The sequence below is a fragment of the Furipterus horrens genome, unplaced genomic scaffold (assembly GCF_987537825.1).
Source record: "Furipterus horrens unplaced genomic scaffold, mFurHor1.1.pri manual_scaffold_4, whole genome shotgun sequence".
NCBI lineage: Eukaryota > Metazoa > Chordata > Mammalia > Chiroptera > Furipteridae > Furipterus > Furipterus horrens.
In genome coordinates, this window is record NW_028327174.1 from 22,521,053 (window position 1) to 22,540,806 (window position 19,754).

Genomic DNA, 19,754 nt, shown 5'->3' on the forward strand with positions numbered 1-19,754 from the left:
TTGGTAATGTTTGCATAGCCAGAGGTGGGAGGGAAGGGAAGGTGCTTAGAAATGAGGAATTTAACAAAATGAGAGACCAGGTTTATCATCTTAGTGGCATTTAAGTATGTGGAACTACCTACTAATGGTTCAAGGAGTAAGACATAGATGAAGAACCTGGTGAGCCTGGTGCTGCAGTCGTCAGTGGACAAGGAGGAGGGGCGACCAGAAGCTTGGATGATAACATCTACAAACAGAAGTAGTAGGTGGTATTTCCTCATGGTGTTAACTTCAACGTATTGTGATACTGAGAAGAATCTAAGAAGAGGAAATGTTGAAAATGACAACTGAGAGAGAGGACCATACCTAATCCATCTCAGCCCAGGGAAAAGTGTGTTGAAAGAGAAACACACAGCCTCTAATTGATAGGAAATCAATGTTTTCAGGGAAAAGTCAGGCTTTGATCTCAACTTACATGCGAAGGGAGTATTGAGAGTAAAAGGGAATTTGCAGGTGATGGGCTCCAAATTCCAGCAGACTTTTCAGAAGATTTTGGGAGAATGGAATGAGGGAGCAGAGAGTACACAATAGTAAAAAAGAAAGGCCCAGAAGATGAAGGATCATCCAAGAAGATCAATATACTGAGGGTCTCTAAGGAGAGACAGATTCAAGCAGAAATATATGGGGAATGAGCCCACTGACCTCCCAGTGGTTCTCTATGATGTGGCAGCCAAGAAGTGAAAGAAAAAATTTGCGACAACATGGATGGAACTAGAGAGAATTGTGCTTAGTGAAATAAGCCAGGCAAAGAAAGCAAAATACCATATGATACTACCTAATACAGGAAGCTAAAGAGCAACACAAACAAGCGAACTAAATAGGCAAAGACTAGAATAGTAGTCAGTAGGGGGGCGGGGGGGAGGGACAGAAGGGGGATAAGTAAGGGAAGGGTCTAGTCAAGGAATGTGTATGAATGACTCATGGACATAGACAACGGGGAGGGATATAATTGTGGGAGAAGGGCTGGGCTGGGAAGGGGGAGCAATGGGGGAAAAATGGGACAACTGTAATTGAATAACCAAAAAATAAAATTAAAAAAATAAATTAAAAAAAAAGTAAAAGAGGCCTAGCCTATAAAAAAAAGAAAAAAATCTTTTAAAAGAATTATTCTCGTGGTTCCTGCCTAACAGAAGTCTTTTTTTCTGCTCTCCATTCCAGGCTAATCCCTTTGCTAATCCTGTATCCTTCTCCTTCATCCTCTTTCTGCTCTGGCCATGACAAAATTTTCTTGGTACCTCATATATACCATGTCTTATCCCAACTCAGTTTTACAATGCTCAAAATGACCTGCCCACTTTCTTCCTTTTGAGAAACTCATACTCATCCTGCAGGTCCCCACCTAATATGATTTTTTCTTTTGTGTATATTACGCATTCCAAATACTTTCTCATTCTTCATGTCACCTGAAATTTCTGCCTCACAAGTGTTTTCAGCACTGGATTGTAAACTCTATGAGAGCAGTGACTATAATTTTTCTCTTCTCTGTCCTCTTACCTAAAGTATAAATTTGTATCTACAGGCACTCAATTACACTCAACGAACAGACTGACTTGAGAAGTAGTCTAAGTGGTACAGATGCATTCAGAGTAAAACATCATGAGTTTAAGAGATGAAGCAATCAGGATTGATTCTCTGCTCTGCTCCTTACTTACTTAAAGGTGCTGGTCATATCTTTAACTACTTCTAATTAGTTAGCATTTTCTTAGAAAGTTTATCAGAGTATTCTGGGTGCTGCCACATGTTTTTTCCCAATCTTCCTGATATTTTTCACATAAATTGCTGAAAGTAGAGGTTTTCTCATTTAAATCATTTTCATCAAACTTCATTTTGTACACTCATCTTAAAGTCATCCCTTAGGTTTGAAAATAAAAATATCACAAACAGCATCCTACAGGAGTGGGAGAGACACATAGAAACAGACAGTAAATACCTGCACATGTGATATAAGCTTCCTCCTTTAGAGAGCATGAACTGTATTTCCAAGGGTCAGAAGGACACTGCCAGAGAGACATATCAGTGTTCCGACACTGGATTCCATCCACCCACCGGGGTCTAGAACCTTCTCTTAAATCAACAGAAGAGTCAAGGTTCCCACTGTCCCCACAGCCAAGGTGTCTGCAGATAATGGACACGGTCATGGCTTTCATGGGACTGCGGCAGACACTGCCCCAGGTCCCATTGTAGAAAACTTCCAACCACCCAGCACACTCCTGGTCCTCGCTCACCATCCTCAGGGCCAGGAACTCTAAAAGGAAGGGGGGAAAAGTCACAGTGAGCATTCCACTCAAAGCTCTGTGTTTTCTCTCTCCCAGATGATGTGAACACTCCTCAATGGTTCTGCTGAGGAGACACTCACTAAGTGGCAAAACTGAAATTTGTGTCCCTTTTTCCTGACTTTGTATATCTGTGTCTATCTCTCTACCACAATGATGCAGTGGAATATGTATAGAGGGGAACACCAGCCTGGGCCCTCTGCAGGGAGGGAAGCTGAATCCTGCTTCCTGACAAAATGTCTGACAGCGTATGTGGAAGGGAGTGCGGATAGTGGGAGGTAGGTGGACTAATGAACCCCCAAATATTTCTACCTTCTGCCCTATGGGACCCCTAAAATGTTACCTTTTATGGCAAAAGGAGCTCTATAGTTACTAAGGACCTTGGGATGGTTGGATTAACTTGAGATTTTGTGGATTAACCAGGTGAGTTCACTCTAATAACATCCTTAGGCCCATTGTCCTTAAAATCAAATACACTTTCCCAGCTTCACTTCAGGGGGAAATGTGACTAAGGAGGAATAGTCTTCGTTTGAAGAAAGAAAAGGAAGCATGGACCCAAGAATGAATGCACAGTAGTTTTAGAAAGTACAACAGGCAGGGAGAAGAAATCTCTCCCGGAGCCTCCAGCAAGGACACAGCCCTGCTGCCACCTTGCTGTCAGCCCGGTGAGACCCTTGTCAGACTCCTAGTGTGCAGAGCTATGAATTAACACATTTGTGCTGTGTTCAATCACATGGTCATTCATTACAGCATCAGTAGGCTCTCAAGATTTTACTACCACAAGCACCTGAAGAGTCAACCTGCTTTCCATGGAAACTGTAAAAATGGCTTTGTCTGGAGATATTGCTGAGAAGGAAGGACCAGAGCCTCAGCTGCTGCAGGAAGAAATGAAAGCACCAATCGTCATACCTGCTAGGCAGACAGGCACTGTGGAAGGAAGCTTCCTTCTCCTTGGTCCCTTTCAGCAACACCTCCTTGGGGCTCAGACTCATCCTTGAGGGCCCCCACCTCCTCCCCCAGGCAATGGACAATGTGCAGCACAGACCTGAGCAGACGACCCCTGCGTCCTCCTTGTGCCTGCAGTCATGCTGTCCCCAAACTAGAGAAGGGCACATCCACAGGTGAGATTCCTTTCCTGTGCAGTTCACGTCATCCAGCCAGATCTGGCCTGATCCTGCCCCAAAGTGAGCAGAGGCCGTGGCATTGAGGGCTTCTCCACAGCCCAGCTGTCTGCACACCACCTGGGCATCGTTCAGGTCCCAGCTGTCATCACAGATGGTGCCCCAGGAGCCCTGGTGAAGGATCTCCACTCTGCCGGCACAGCGACTGCCCCCGTCGGCCAGGCGGAGCTGTCTGCTCTCTGAGGAGAGAGAGTGAGGCCAGTGGGGCACTTACACAGGGGAAGAGGAGGGTTCCTGGTCCTGTGCGAGGCCTCACCTGAGCAGATGGCAGCGCTGTCCTCTGAGGCTGCAGAGCCTGCTGGTTCATACACGGAGTCGCACTGGGGCAGCACCTGGGTCTGGTTTCCTACAGAAGCAGGCAGATGGTGTGTAGGGTTGAAGAGCTGGAAATTGAATTTCATAGTAACCTAGTGATGGGGTCTGCGATGAAAGCTGTGTTAAAGAGTAATGTTATCATAACATTGGAGTCACCTTCTTTATAGAAAGTTCTGCTTCTGACAATGCCAAGATTTCTTTTTTAAGCCAAGTACTCAATGAAAACTGAGTTTAGAAAAAGCTGGAATGTATCGGTACTCTTTGAAAGAGTCGTAGAGCTCCCAAGGAAGTGAGAATTTTAGGCGTCAAGCTGTAAGGAAGAAGTAAAGGGCAGAGGTGAGCTACTTACCCCTTTAGGACTTGTCAATTCAAAGGTTATAGCTGAGACTCTGAAAAGCTCAGCGTATATTTTGCCAAACTCATGGGGTTTGGGGAACACAAAATATAATTCAGGGTGAGCCATGGACGGCCACCCCTGTTAACCAGAATCCTTGTACCATAGAAGGAAAAGTGAAATAAAAATATTCTTTACATAAATGGATGCTCAGCTTTTAATCACTGCACTTCCTTTTAAATAAGGCAATTCACCCTTAAATCAGGTACCTGGAGGAAGCAAAACAAAATGTTTTCTGATGGATTTCTACAATGTTTATCTACGATGTATGTAATTTAAAAAATCCCCATATATATATATATATATATATATATATGAGATTTCTTGGAAAGCCAGGAGGAAAAAGGTGACATTACAAAGATTTTCACAAGGCATATAGCTTGGAGTTACCTGAAAAGGAGTTTAAACAACTATAATGAAAGTGTTCATAGAATTAAATGACAAATAGCATGTCTTGGCAGAAAAGTTATTACAAAAAGGAAATAAAAATTCTAAGGCTTAGAAAGTTGGCAAAACTAAAAAAAAATGAGTGTAATGGCACATTAGATCAGCTTATAGTAGAAATAGTAAAACAGAAGATCAGAGGCAAATATATAGAATAAAGCACAGAAAGACGAAGAATAGAAAATATAAATAGGGAAAAGAGAGACAATGAAAAGGTCCAACCTTTATGTATATGAAGTCCTAGATTTCTAAAGCAATAATTGACAAAACTAAAGGTAGAAGAAATTAGAAAATTCTCAATCACAATGGGCTATTTAATACACCCATAATGAATTTTTTAACATTTCCACAAAATCTTTGATAACGCATCCTTTGAGAAGAGAGGCCCATGTTTCCTTCCTGCGTCAAGCTCGGCTGACCTTCGTGAGTTGCTTGTAAGCAATAAAATACAGCGAAGGCACCCTGCTTACTTCTCAGCACTAGGTCAGAGAAATTGTGCAGCTCCCCATGGTTCATTTAGGACATTTGCTTTAAGGGAAGTCTGACTCTGTTGAGACTATCCTGGAGAGGCCCTATGCAGGTGGTCTTGTTAAGCTGAACTACCAGTTGTTTTCCATGTAAGGAAGCCACCTGGGTTTCCAGTTTACTCAAGCCTTCAGATGACTTTAGCCCCAGGTTACATCTAAGTGAAACCACACAAGAAACCCCAAGATAGAAGTGCCCCGTTGAGTCTTTCTCAAGTTCCTGACCCACGAAATCATGAACTAAAAGACATGCATTATTTGTTTCCAGCTGCTAAGTTATTTTGAAAAATTTGTTAGGCAGTGTTAGTTACCAGGATAACTTACAATGTTATGGAGAATGCTACCACTAAATAGAAAGAGAAATGTTTGTCTTTAACTAACTTCTACTAAAGAGAATTTAAAATGTTTTTTTGAACAAAGAATTGAACATGAATGTTTATAACATCTTTATTCATAGTAACCCCAAACATGTGCCATGTCTTTTGGATCAAGGCACTAGGCCTTGAAAGGGCCTTAAAGAGACTGTTGGCAGGAGGCCTATGGACTCTGTAGATGCTGTTGGTGAGGGTTTATAGGGCTTTTGTTACTTAGAAAAACAAGGTAAAAACACTTATCTCAGTAACAAAACAATCAATAGGTTTTTAAAATATATAATGGTAGGATTGAACAATCATGCACCTGAAAACTGCAGAATACATGTTATTCTCAAGGGCATGTAGGCCATTTGCCAGGACTAATTGTATGCAATAACAAATATGAGTTCAAAAATTTTTCCGGAGGAGAAATTAAGAAAGAGTGATAAAAAATTATATTTTGGACTACAGTAGAATTAATCTAGAAACAAACAAAATCAGTAAAATCAACTCTATCACGCTGTACTTTTCATGCAACAAAATACATTTATATCAGTAGTACATTTTGATGCTTTGACAAATGCATACACCTTTATAATCAACCACCTTAATACAGCAGGAACATGAATCCAAAAAGTTTCCATTTGCCTTGGCAGTCAATATATCCCTCACTTCACAACCCAGTTCCTAGGCAAACTTTGATCTGCCTTCCATCACATAGTTAAGTTTACATCTTGTAGAATGCAATGGAATCATTTCCTATGTATTGCTTTTTGTATGGCTTCTTTTTCTCAGCATGTTTTTGAGATTTACCTGTATAGTTGCATTTATCAGTTTGCTTGTCCTCTTTATGGTTGAAAAGTCTTCCATTGTCTGAATATACTATAATTTGTTTAATCATTCTTCTGTTAATAAAATTTAAGTTTTTTATACTTTTTAATTTCTATTAATAAAGATGCTCAAATATTTTTGTGGACCTAAATTTTTCTTTCTCCTAAGGAAATGTCTAGTAGTAGAATTATTGGGTAACATTTAAATGCATGTTGAACTAAAATTCTTTTTGTTTTTTCAAAATGTTTGTATCCCCCTACATCACACCAGTGACATGTGGAGCTCTGTTTCCTTCTCATTCTTTCCAAAACTGCAATGTAAATCTTTTAATTTCAGTCATTCCAGTTAGTGAAGTGATATTTCTCCACATACTTTAATTTAAATTTCCTTAATCATTAATGATGAAGTCTAATTCTCAGTTTTTGAGTGTTTAATGCCTTAAGCAATGCTTGCCTACCCCAAAACCCCCCAAATTTTCTCTTATGTTCTCTTTTAGAAATTTAATAGTTAAACATTTTATATATAGTTTGATCTGCAATCATTTTGAGTTTTTTTTGTGTGTGTGTGTGTGTGTGTGTGTATGGTGTGAAGTAAGACTTGTGGTTTATTTTTCACCCATACAGATATTTTCATTCCAACATTATTTTTGAAAATATATATGTCCTCCAATATTTTGGCATCTGTACTGGTTTGCTAGGGCTGCCATAATAAAGTACCACTAACAGGGTGGTTTAAACAACAAAAAATTTATTTTCTTACAATTCTGGAGGCTAGAAGTTCAAGATCAAGGTTTTGAAAAGGTTGATTTTCTATGAGGGCTATGAGGGAAGGATCTGTTCCAGGCTGGTCTTTCTCCTTGGCTTGTAGATAGCTGCTACTCCCTGTGTCTTCACATGATCTTTCTTCCATGTGTGCCTGCATCTTAATCTCTTCTTATAAGGATACCAGTCACATTGGATTAGGGCTGACCCATATGACCTTATTCACCTTAATTACCTCTTTAAAAGCCCTATTTCCAAATGCAGTCATATTCTGAGATATTGGGTGTTGGATGTCAACATATGAATTTTATGTGTGGGGGCACAATTTAATCCATAATAACATCTTTGTATATAATCAACTTATACATATATTGAGTCCATTACTGAACTTTCTATTCTGTTCCACTGATCTCTATGTATCTATCCTTACTCCGAGACAATACTGTCTTAATTATTGCAACTTTATAGTTAGTCTTCTGCCCTGGCTGGTTTGGCTCAGTGGATTGAGCGTCGGCCTGCGAGCTAAGTGTCGCTGGTTCGATCTTCCAGTCAGGGCACATCAGAGAAGGAAAACTCTGACTCCAAAAAACCTCCGCTGCCTTGTGGCATACCTCTTCAGGGGAAAGGCTAAGGGAGTAAACCCCGACAGAAAATCCGGAGCCGGAGTCCCTAAGGCGGTTTGACGTTGTAGTCAACACCGGCAACTCCTGCGGCGCACCTGAAGCCAAGCTGTATTGACTCCGTCTTTCCCTTGGACCCTTCAGCTGTGAAGAGGGGGGGGGTCTGCTGCATGGGCAACAGCAGACCCTCCATATCACCCTGCCCAGGCTCTGTAGCTTCAGCTTCACTGGAGAGGACACTCCAGCGTCATCGTAAGATGTCGATTCAACACGGGAGGAGACAGATACCGTGTCACTCCCGAGTCAGACTGCACAACCATTCTCGGCGGTGCAGATAGACTCTTAAGAAGGTACACCATCGTCTCTCGAGACGGACGGCTGCCGACGATAGTTAGTCTTGAAATCAAGAGTTTTTAGATTTAGTCTTCCTTTTCAAAATTGTTTGGCCTTTTTATTTCACATAGATATTAGAATTCACTCAGAAATTCCTGCAAAGACATTTGTGTTATACAAATGAGTGAATGTAGTACCTTTGCTACTCTTGTTTCTATTAGTGAAGATAAAAATAAGAGAAGCAGTCTGAAGCTGCCAGTCTCAGAGTTGTGTCTGATGATTTATGTTGTAGAAGGGAAGGCCACAACACCATAAAGGAGTTGGGTGGATATCTTCTGAGATCAGAATATGATCCCTGTCTCACTGATGATGAGAAAGCAATCTTACATGTTGCAGGGGAAAAGAGTCAAGTACTTCTAAAACATGGGGATATTAAGTCAGAGTTTAGCCACTTTGTGAGACAGTATAAGCATCCCTCCCAATACCTTTTGATAGATTTTATGCATGAGAAATAGAAAAGTATATCTTTTGTACTAGATTCTGCTGAATTGGAAGGGCATGCTGAGTCTTACTCAGGACCTTCCATTTGCTGCAGCTTATGCTAAAATGTGGTTAGAGAGACAAACTCTTTTTAAAAATATTTTTTCTTTTCTACTCTTCTTTTTTAAATTGTATTTTTCCATTACCAAGTATCTGAGAGGAACTCTTAATAAGGTGAGTTATGTAAAGGCAGGCATGCATAACTCATAACCTAAATGAGAGAATTGTCCAGCTCCACCCTTAAATGGAATCCTACCTCTGAGGATGCTGAAAATTTGAGAATGCAAGCATCTTAAGATTGGTTATATGATGATAGTGCAGCTTTCCTAATTCTATGCCTCTGAGCCAGGTGAGGGTTACTGCTGTTATAAAAGAGGCTTTTGCTGCATGGGCTCCCTATTTACCTGTTACTGGGGAGGCAAAATGATGTCAAGGTAACTGTGTGGATCTTCTTGTCAGCTACTGTAAATGGTGCTGAATGATGGAAAAATGATTAGAATTTTTCAAAAGAAAGAAAACAATAAGGTTATAAAAACACCTTGGGACAATTAAACTGAATGAAAATGTTCAAATGGTTGACAAAATTCAACAAAATAGGAGGAGAGAGGTGGAGTAGCTACTAAAGTTTTAATGATTCAACCTAAGAGATTAGGTGGTTTGGCTGTCCCAACAACTTCCCAAACTGTAAAAAGACTATGATAAATTAATTTGATTACTCCTAGGCCAATAAATTTATAATTGTCACTGATTACACAAAAGAGGACTCTCTAGGTCTATAAGGGTCAGTGCAATTAAAATGGCAGGAGGTAAATGAAAGGATTAGAGCCCTAAGTGACAGGTGGGCTCAGGCACAGCTGCCCCTAGATGACAGAAAGTTATGTGAACTGGCAGGGGCAAAATGGCTTGGAAGTGGTGAGGAATAATGTTGGGATTACTGATGCTCATAACTATCTCTGAAATGATAAGTGAAAGAGGAATATAAGTAAATTAAGAGGATATGGTGATGTAATTTTACAAGGATTGCAGGTAAAACTAAGGCTGTAAGAATTTATGAATAAACATAGTGTATGTTTTTGCCTTACATCTACCAGAATGCATTATAAGAATATCTGTGAGTCTAAGTGGAGGACTCTGCCCTTATCCAAACCACTGGGAAAAGGGATATGCAAATATGTTCTCTATTCTGTTATAATTGGCCTGCTATGTGGGAACCTTAAAATTACCTAAACCCACTCAAATGACTAACTTTAAATAGCCTACATGGGGGACATCAAGAAATTAGGCCTAATTTAAGGGTCTGTCTAGTAGTGACATGTGAGAAAAACTGATGGATATTTCATACTAACTATGGATTACAGCAATTTTAAGACAGTATTCACCATTGCATCAGTGTATCTGTATATTGACAGTTCAAGCTGTACAACAAGTTAGGGAAAATTTGTGATTGATTTGGCTAATGTTTTCTTTTCAACTTATTCTTTGGAAAAAAAGTCAATTTACATTTATGTGAGATTGACTCAAATATCCATTTACTGTGCTCCCACTTTACTGAATTCTCCAGTGTATTGTTCCAGCTGAAAATGAGGGATGTTCTACATAACAATTGTCCTGCATTCTTTAAAAAGGTCAGTGTCATGAAATATGAAGATTCAGAAAGTGTTTCATATTAAGGGAGACTAAATGGACATGACAGTTGAATGTAGCACATTACTTAGGTCTTCTTTTAGCTGCAAACAATATACTTGGATCACTCAGTAAAATCTGAATAAAATTTATGTACTAGACAATAGTATTATAACATTTTTAATTTCTGGAATTTGATAATTGTGTTGTGGTTAGGTAAGGGAATTCTTTGAAGTATTTTAAGAGTAAAGGGATACCATGTCTTCAGCCTACCAATTTTAACTAGTCATTCACAAAAATTTTACATATTCGGGAAGGAATGAGGCAGGAGAGAGCAAGGGGGGGGGTATATATTATAGCAAGATATTAACATTGGTGGAATATGGATAAAGTGTATCTGGAAGTCTTTATTCTTGCAAATTTTCTGTAAATCTCAGATTAGTCAAAGTAAAAATACAGAAATATAAAGGTGAAAACAATTCAGAGAGAATCCATTCCTAGAACACCTCCACTAAAAGGAATACCAAAAACATCAGAAACACAAAATACCTAGGAGAAAACCTAGTTAAAGATGCATAAAACTGACTTCCGGCCAAGATGGAGGCTTAGACGGACGTGCTGGGTCTCCCTCTACAACTAGAGAGGAATACAACTACTTCAAAACAAAGGATAACTAGTAATTCCAGAAAATAAAACTACACGGAAGCCCAACATATGAAGTTATAAACCAGCGGCGCCCTTTGGGCAGGTAAGAGCAAAAGAGGGCGGTGCTGTTTGCGGTCGCACCAGGGACAGTGGCGGGGAGAACAACCCCGGCTGCAGTCGAACCCCCGGCAGCTCGCGACCCCAACGCTGGTGAAAGCAGCCACCACATCGCCTTGAACAGTGAGGCCCAGGGGGGCGGGAGGACGGATCCCGGTCTCCTAGCGGAATAACTGTGTGAATCCATCTTGGACACCCGCCCCCAAAGAAAGCGCCACAGGGCTGCAAAATAGGTCGCGGACAGGCACCGGTCGCTGGCTTGTGACGACAAAGCACCACGGCACAGCAAGAAAGGCTGCCAAAGGGCGCCGGTCGCTGGGTCATTACGAGTACACAGGCACTGCCCCCTACAGCCGGCCCAAGAAAACAAAACGCATCTGTCAAAATGAGGTAGACAACTATAGAAATCCCGGTGGCACAGCTCACCAGGCAACAGATGGAGAACCTGACAGATGAACAGATAAGAAACCTGTCAGATGCTCAGTTCTGGGCCATTGTTATCAGGTGGCTTACAGAATTCACAAAAGATCTGGAAAAAGATGAGAAAGAAGTGAAAAACACACATAACGAAAGGAACAAAACCACATACGAGACAGATGGTGAGGGAAAAAAATCCAGAGTTCATTTCAACAAACTGGAATATGGAGAAGGAACAAGCAGTCAACCAATGCAGCGAGAGGAAATGGGAAGCAACAATGAGAGGATCAGAAACCTCTGGGACAGCTATAAAAGGCCCAACATAAGAATCATTGGGACTTCCGGCCAAGATGGAGGCTTAGACGGACACGCTAGGTCTCCCTCTACAACTAGAGAGGAATACAACTACTTCAAAACAAGGGATAACTAGAAATTCCAGAAAATAAAACTACACGGAAGCCCAACATATGAAGTTATAAACCAGCGGTGCCATTTGGGCAGGTAAGAGTTAAAGAGGGCAGCGCTGTTTGCGGTCGCACCTGGGACAGCGGCAGGGCGGCGAAAAGTCCCGGCTGCAGTCAAGCCCCTGGCGGTGCGCGACCCCAGCGCTGGGGAAAGCAGCCACCGCATCGCCTTGAACAGTGAGGCCCAGGGGGGCAGGAGGACGGATCCCGGTCTCCTAGCTGAATAACTGTGTGAATCCATCTTGGACCCCCGCCCCCAAAGAAAGCACCACAGGGCTGCGAAATAGGTCGCAGACAGGCGCCGGTCGCTGACTTGTGATGCGTACACAGGCACTGCCCCCTACAGCTGGCCCAAGAAAACAAAACGCATCTGTCAAAATGAGGCAGACAACTATAGAAATCCCGGTGGCACAGCTCACCAGGCAACAGATAGAGAACCTGACAGATGAACAGATAAGAAACCTGTCAGAGGCTCAGTTATGGGCCATTGTTATCAGGTGGCTTACAGAATTCACAAAAGAGCAGGAAAAAGATAAGAAAGAAGCGAAAAACATTCATAACGAAAGGAACAAAACCACATACGAGACAGATGGTGAGGAAAAAAAATCCAGAGTTCATTTCAACAAACTGGAATATGGAGAAGGAACAAGCAGTCAACCAATGCAGAGAGAGGAAATGGGAAGCAACAATGAGAGGATCAGAAACCTCTGGGACAGCTATAAAAGGCCCAACACAAGAATCATTGGTTTGCCAGAGAGTGAGGAAGATGAACTAGAACTTGAAAAATTGAGTGAAAATATAATAAAGGAGAACTTCCCAGACTTGGGGAAGGGAATAGACTTGCAGGTCCAGGAAGCACAGAGAGTTCCCAAGAGACTGGACCCAGGGAGAACCACTCCAAGACACATTATAATCAAAATGTCAAAAATTAAAGATAAAGAGAGAATCTTAAAAGCAGCAAGAGAGAAGAAAAGAATTATGTACAAAGGGGTCCCAATTAGACTATCAGCTGACTTCTCAAGAGAGACCCTGCAGGCAAGAAGGGACTGGCAAGAAATATTCAAAGTAATGAAAATCCAAAACCTACAACCACGAATACTCTATCCAGCGAAATTGTCATTCAGAATAGAAGGACAGAGAAAGTGTTTCCAGGACAAAATAAAACTGAAAGAGTTCATTAGATCCAAACCACTGTTATATGAGATGTTAAAGGGACTGGTTTAAAAAACAGAAGCTAGGGAGATGAAACAAAGGCAAACTAAATAGGCAACGAGAGTGGAAAAGGAACTGTGGGTACGGGAAGCATATTGGGGGGAGGTCAACAGGGAGGGGGAGTGGGGAGAGGGAGGGAGATGATATAGGAATTGGGGATCAAGGTAGGAGGGAATGGAATAGACGGAGAGAGGTTGGGAGGAACTGTATGCACAACTAATGGACATAATCTAAAAGGGGGGGACAACTGGAGGGAGGGGGGCCACCGGGTGGAGGGGAGCAGAGGGAAGGGAAATTGACACAAATGTAATATTTTAATCAATAAAACACATTAAATCTGAAAAAAAAAAAAGAATCATTGGTTTGCTAGAGAGCGAGGAAGATGAACTAGAACTTGAAAAATTGAGTGAAAATATAATAAAGGAGAACTTCCCAGACTTGGGGAAGGAAATAGACTTACAGGTCCAGGAAGCACAGAGAGTTCCAAAAAAACTGGACCCAGGGAGAACCACTCCAAGACACATTATAATCAAAATGTCAAAAATTAAAGATAAAGAGAGAACCTTAAAAGCAGCAAGAGAGAAGAAAAGAATTATGTACAAAGGGGTCCCAATTAGACTATCAGCTGACTTCTCAAGGGAGACCCTGCAGGCAAGAAGGGACTGGCAAGAAATATTCAAAGTAATGAAAATCCAAAACCTACAACCACGAATACTCTATCCAGCGAAATTGTCATTCAGAATAGAAGGACAGAGAAAGTGTTTCCAGGACAAAATAAAACTGAAAGAGTTCATTAGATCCAAACCACTGTTATATGAGATGTTAAAGGGACTGGTTTAGAAAAGGGAGGATCAAGACAATGAAATCTAAAATGAAAACTGCATCACAAGAAACAACAGAAGCTAGGGAATTGAAACAAAGGCAAACTAAACAGGCAACGAGAGTGGAAAAAGAACTATAGGTACGGGGAACATATTGGGGGGAGGTCAACAGGGAGGGGGAATGGGGAGAGGGAGGGAGATGATATAGGCATTAAGGATCATGGTAGGAGGGAATGGAATAGACAGAGAGGTTGAGAAGAACTGTATGCACAACTAATGGACATGATCTAAAAGGGGGGGACAACTGGAGGGAGGGGGGCCACTGGGTGGAGGGGAGCAGAGGGAAGGAAAATTGGCACAAATGTAATATTATAATCAATAAAACACATTAAAAAAAAGATGCATAAAACTGAGAGAAATTAAGGACCTAAATAACTGGAGAAATATACCATGTAAATGAACTGGGAGACTCTATTTTCAAGGTTAATAATCTTCAAATTCATGTGTTGAAAAAACCTAATCTCAATCAAAATACCACTATACCTTTTTTTGGGTGAAAAATGTCAAGCTGATTCTAAAATTTATATCCTAATGTAAAAGACCAAGAATAATTAACACAGTAGGCAAGAAAAGCAACAAAGTTAGAGGAGTTATTATAAAGTAACTTCTTTAAAGTTTTCTAGACTTACTAGAAAGTTACAATAACCAAGAAAGTGTGGTAATGGTGTAGGGATAGACAAATGATTCAGTGGAGGAGAAAAAAAAGTAGAAAAAGACTCAGACATACGTGCACTCTATGACAAAGATGCCACTGCAGTATGAAAAAGAGTCTTTTCAGGAAAAGGTTCTGAGTCAGTTGGATATCCATTAAACAATATGAAACTTGACCCTCATTTCATACCATACATAGATATTAATCCTGTAGAAGGATTGTACAATTATATGGAAAAGAAAAATAATTAAGTTTTTATAAGATACTCTTGGAGAATATTTTGTGACTTTCAGGCTGGCAAATTTTTCTCTTAAAAAGGTTATAAGAAATCTTAAATGTACAGGAAAAATTGATAAGTTATATTTCATTAAAATTAAGATTTTGGCTCAACAGGGAACACCATACCATTAAGAGTAAAAATGGAAGTTCAAGGTTTAAACATACAAAATAAATATACATATCTGCACCAAAAATCATTGTCATGGTATTTTGTAACACTATACTTGTAGTGGTCAAGAACTGGAAACAACTCAAAAATACCATCAGTTGAACTGATCAATACATGGTCATGTGATTATTCAGTGGAATACTCTGTAGCAATAAAAATGAGCAAAGTGCTGCTTAAGCAATATTAATAAATTCCAACATGATGTTGAGTCAAGAAGTTAGACACAAAAGAAAACATTTCATGATTTCATATACAGTTCAAAAAATGGGAAAAATATGCTGTATTAGTAGAAGTTAGAAAAGTGGTCTTATTTGGAGAAGAAGGAGGGCAGAGTTATTGGTGGGAAAGGAAGGTGATTTCCTGGGTGCTTTTACTCTTCTCTTTATTAATCTGGGGTGGGGTACATGACCGAGGTATACACTTACTACTTATACATTCTCTATCATAATATTTAAATAAACTATTTCTTTGAAAAATACTATTCCCCTTAACACTTCTTGCCTTGACCTGAAAAATGAATGAAAAATGAGAAGAACCATATTTCACCAGGAAATACCTACTTTCCCACACTTTCTGCTCTTAGGGAAATTTCACTCAAGAAACATCCTTAGTACCAGTTAGCCCTTCCCTTTCTCTTACCTGAGCAGATCACAGAGGCCATGTTCCCATGGGTACAGTCAGGAATGCCCAGGGCAGTCATAGGGCAATTCCACAAGAAGGACTCAGCCCCTGAACAGTGAAATTGGGCTTTCCAGATCCGATCATCTCTTTGCACAAAGTATGCTCCCTTTGGGGTAGATTTGGCAACTCCACATCCGAGCTGACGACAGATGACATTGGCATTGGCCATATTCCAGTGGGAGGCACAGAGCATTCTCCATTCTCCAGAAATATTCATCTCCACTTGTCCCTCACACTGAGAGGTACCGTTTTTCATGAGCCGTATTTCTGTGTATGCTGGTAGGTGAAAACAGTACTTTATTAAAATCTCATGTTTTTCTTGCCCCAACAGAATATGCAGGGAGGTGAAATTCTGCTCTGCATCTCACCTGAACAGACAACGTGAACAGCCCCATTTTTCTGGCAAGCACCTCCTGGACAGGGCACTCTAGGGCACATCCAGAGCTCAGGCTCCTGCTCCCTACACAAGAACTTTTCAGTCCACACCTGTCCATCTGACATTCTGAAGGGTGCATCCACCAGGACAGACACAGCTTTGCCACACCTCAGCTCCGCACAGATGACTTGGGCAGTGGGGAGTGTAAAGTTTCCATCAGACACTGGAATCCAGTCTCCTCCAGGATTCACTTCTACTCGCCCTGAGCAGGGCCCACTCCCTCCATCCAGGCGCAAAAATCCTGAGAGAACAAGCAAACAGACCCAGCGAAGTGTCATGATCCTGGCTTGGCAACTGGAAACATGTCATAGGCAATGGTGTAAAAGTTTTCCTTTTCTGGTGGTGGGGCATGGAAAGGGATTGTGACAGGTATTGTCAGAATTGCATTTTCATACACAAGTGTCTGGAGAGAAATGCACACTCTGAAGTAGGTTAGAAATGAGGATTCCTTACCTAGTGGTCTAACAATTAGTAGGCCCAAGGAAATTTAAACTTGTGTAGAGGTATGAATAAATGAATTAACCCATAGTAAAAAAAAGTCCATGGGTTTAAAGAGGTTAGAGGCCTATCATGCAGACAATGTTAGAAGGGTATCCTGAGATTTCTGGGGCTAGAATTCTGAGCAGCTTTATCTCAGTAGCCATTCTTCAAGTGACTGAGGACAGGAAAACTTATGAGTGTTGGATCCATGAGTGCATGCCAAACTGTAGACAAACTTATAGCTCAAGGGAGGAAATATAGATATAACCAGTCCAGTTTTATGATTTCACATTTTATTTTTCCCATAATTTGTGATGGCAAAAGTTCCAAGAATTCCTTAGGTGGCCTGATTGTGAAAGAAGTTGTCCAAAGATGAATTTGGATGTGAAGAAAGCTCCAAGAGTCATAGGAAAAGGAGTGACTGGTCCTAGTCATCTTTCTTGAACCCTACGGTTTGCCAATGAACCTGGAAGGGAGTGAGTTTTCAGGGGGACTATGTAAGACAGCTAAGTTTCTTGATCACTTCATACTGGGTTTTTCTTCCCAGACATGGGAACCTTAGCAAATGCTAAGGAGTAAGAGTAATTGAAGTATTTTAATCCTATCTATATGCTAACTGTATATTCCTCTACTACTTGGATTCTTGAGGTAAGAAGCCAGCATGCTGTAAAAATGGAGAAAAAGGGGAAGGAAGCAGAGAGCAAACAAACTATAATTTGGAGACTTCCAAATTGTCATATCTTTAGTATAGATGAAACCTATGAATATTTGAAATAAATACTTGTGAAAGAAGTTTTAATCACATTTATCACCCTGTGCTCCTTCTTTCTACCACCTAAACATAAGGCACTGAGAGAAAAAAATTGTTTTCATACACATATTCTTTGAAAAAGTGTTGATTGTATAAAAGACTCATTCTGGGGCTCCCTTGGTAACACACACTTTTTCAGTATGTCACCTAACATGACTCCACATTTTCACATTGACTAAAGTTGTTCACTTCTGTGATGTGACAAATCCTCTCATTGGTCTGTGGTTGGTAAAGAGATTTTAATATCTGTGCAAGACTGGTATTGCTAGTGAATAATGAAATTTTAACAATTCAGTACTTCCACAGATGTTATCATCTGAAGTAAAATAGTATTTGGGCTCACCACAGATAATAACCATTTGTTTTGTGCTATTTCTATATATATGGGAAGATAAGTGAAGCTTCTGTACAAATGAGGGCAAAGGAAGAATCTGATTGACACTGAACTTCTGACTGGCTAACTGAGAAGAGAGAGTGAACTTCTCAGTGTAGGCACTAGGCTTACATTGAGAGCTCCTGTTCAGCCCTTTACCCTTCTATTGGAAATTGGTCTTCCTGACCGGGGCACATTTCTAAAAATCTGCTTAAGCAGAAGAAATGGCAGAGAGACAACTAGTTTTATCAAGAAATACTGAACTTAGGAATTGGGAGGAGAGCGGATCTCTGCCCACATTCAGAACCAGGATTGGGCCATGTGGCATCTGGCACTGAAAGACAAGAAACAGTGTACTGCTGTGCATGTGAGATGTGATTTTCCTTTAAATTTTTCTCTTGTGTACAGTGGAGAGGGGAGGAAAGGTTGGGGGTTATAGGACATTCTTGAGGAGCGCAGGCACAGAAGTGCACTCACCTACTCCCCAACCCTCCCCTTGGGTAGTGGAGGCGCTCACAGGGAAGTGCCCTCATTCACTGGCCCAGGCACTCAGCCAGGTCGCTGCGTGTTCGGGTGCCTCTCGGACACACCCCAACAGACATAAGATTAGTGCCCCAATGGGCGCACAGTGGGCCCGCTGGGCATGCAGAAGACCATGCACAGAAACCCCTGGCCAGCCCCAGTGGGCACCAGGCTGGAGCACAGCCCACTTGCGCAAGCTCTGCTCATACCCGCCCAGGTGGGTACAGGAACGGCAGGCGGCTGCGGTGCTGGAACAGTGGGTGGCAGCGACTCACAGACACTCACTTCCACTGTGCACAAGTGTTCAGGGCCCCGCCCCAAGGGGCAAGAGACTGACTCCCGGGGTGCAGCTCGGCAGGTCTAAGGCTAGCGCACAGGCCACCTTGTGCGCGCATGTGCGAGCGTGCACAAGCACCCCAGCCCGCTCCAAAAAGGCACCAAACAAATGCATCGACCACTGCTGTTGTGCCAGAGTAACCTGGTCGTGCAACCAACACTGCATGCTGGCGCACACCGCTGCTGCAAGGATCAGGAACCTCTGGCCTGCCTCATTAGACCAGCTGTGAATGCAGAAAAAGAAGATGACACACAAAGGCTGAACTGAGTAAAAACTTTCCTTTTGTATTTTTTAAAAAATTTTTATTTCTATTTTAGTTTTTTTATTTGTATTTTATTTTATTTTAATTTCTTGATTTTAATTTTAATTTTTACTTTTATTAAAAGAATTAAAAAAGAACTATCTCTTTAATTTGTTTCATACCATCTCTCCTTCTCATACTTCCTCTTTAATTTTTGTTTATTTATTTGTCTGTTTTGTTTAGCCTCCCCTTCACACTAAATAGAATATAACTACCATATAAATCTAATACTATACAATTCCACTTTCTTACTATATTCTGCATTCTTTCCTCTTTTTCTTTTATTATTGTTAACATACAATGTAAATATTACCTACTGTCTTGCATAGTCTCAACACTACTTGCTACTATTACTAATATATCATCCCCTCTCTCAAAAATCATATTTTTCCTCTTTAAAAACAACTATTACCTATTCTTCCTATAGTATAAAAGCCCTAACCTCTCTCCATTTATATTAATACTGGCTCATTTGCTGACAATAGCGGGATAGAGGGTGGGGGATAATTTTGAGGGTATGGGTTTCCTGCCTGGGCTGTGTGTTTATGTTTTTAACAGCATCTCCACAAAAGAACTCAAGACAAAGTGGACAGAGTGACTCTCAATCAACTAGCCAGAGGGAAGATCCCACCAAAGAGCATCTGAAATGTAATCAGACAGCATAAACAAATGACATAAAGGGTAACCCAAGAACATGAGGCTCAGGAGATCAAAGAGACTGCACCACTGAAACCCCCAGATCTCCT

At 41.0% G+C, this 19,754-nt stretch overlaps 1 protein-coding gene across 1 annotated transcript in view; it reads right to left on the minus strand.

The window, feature by feature from the left end:
• Positions 1-19,754, minus strand: part of LOC150011305 (scavenger receptor cysteine-rich domain-containing protein DMBT1-like) — a 199,303-nt gene that overhangs the window by 66,776 nt on the left and 112,773 nt on the right. Inside the window, 5 exon segments of the mRNA XM_090275094.1 lie at positions 1,970-2,284; positions 3,358-3,672; positions 3,750-3,839; positions 15,707-16,024; positions 16,117-16,404. Of these exon segments, the coding sequence (XP_090131220.1) occupies positions 1,970-2,284; positions 3,358-3,672; positions 3,750-3,839; positions 15,707-16,024; positions 16,117-16,404 (1,326 nt within the window).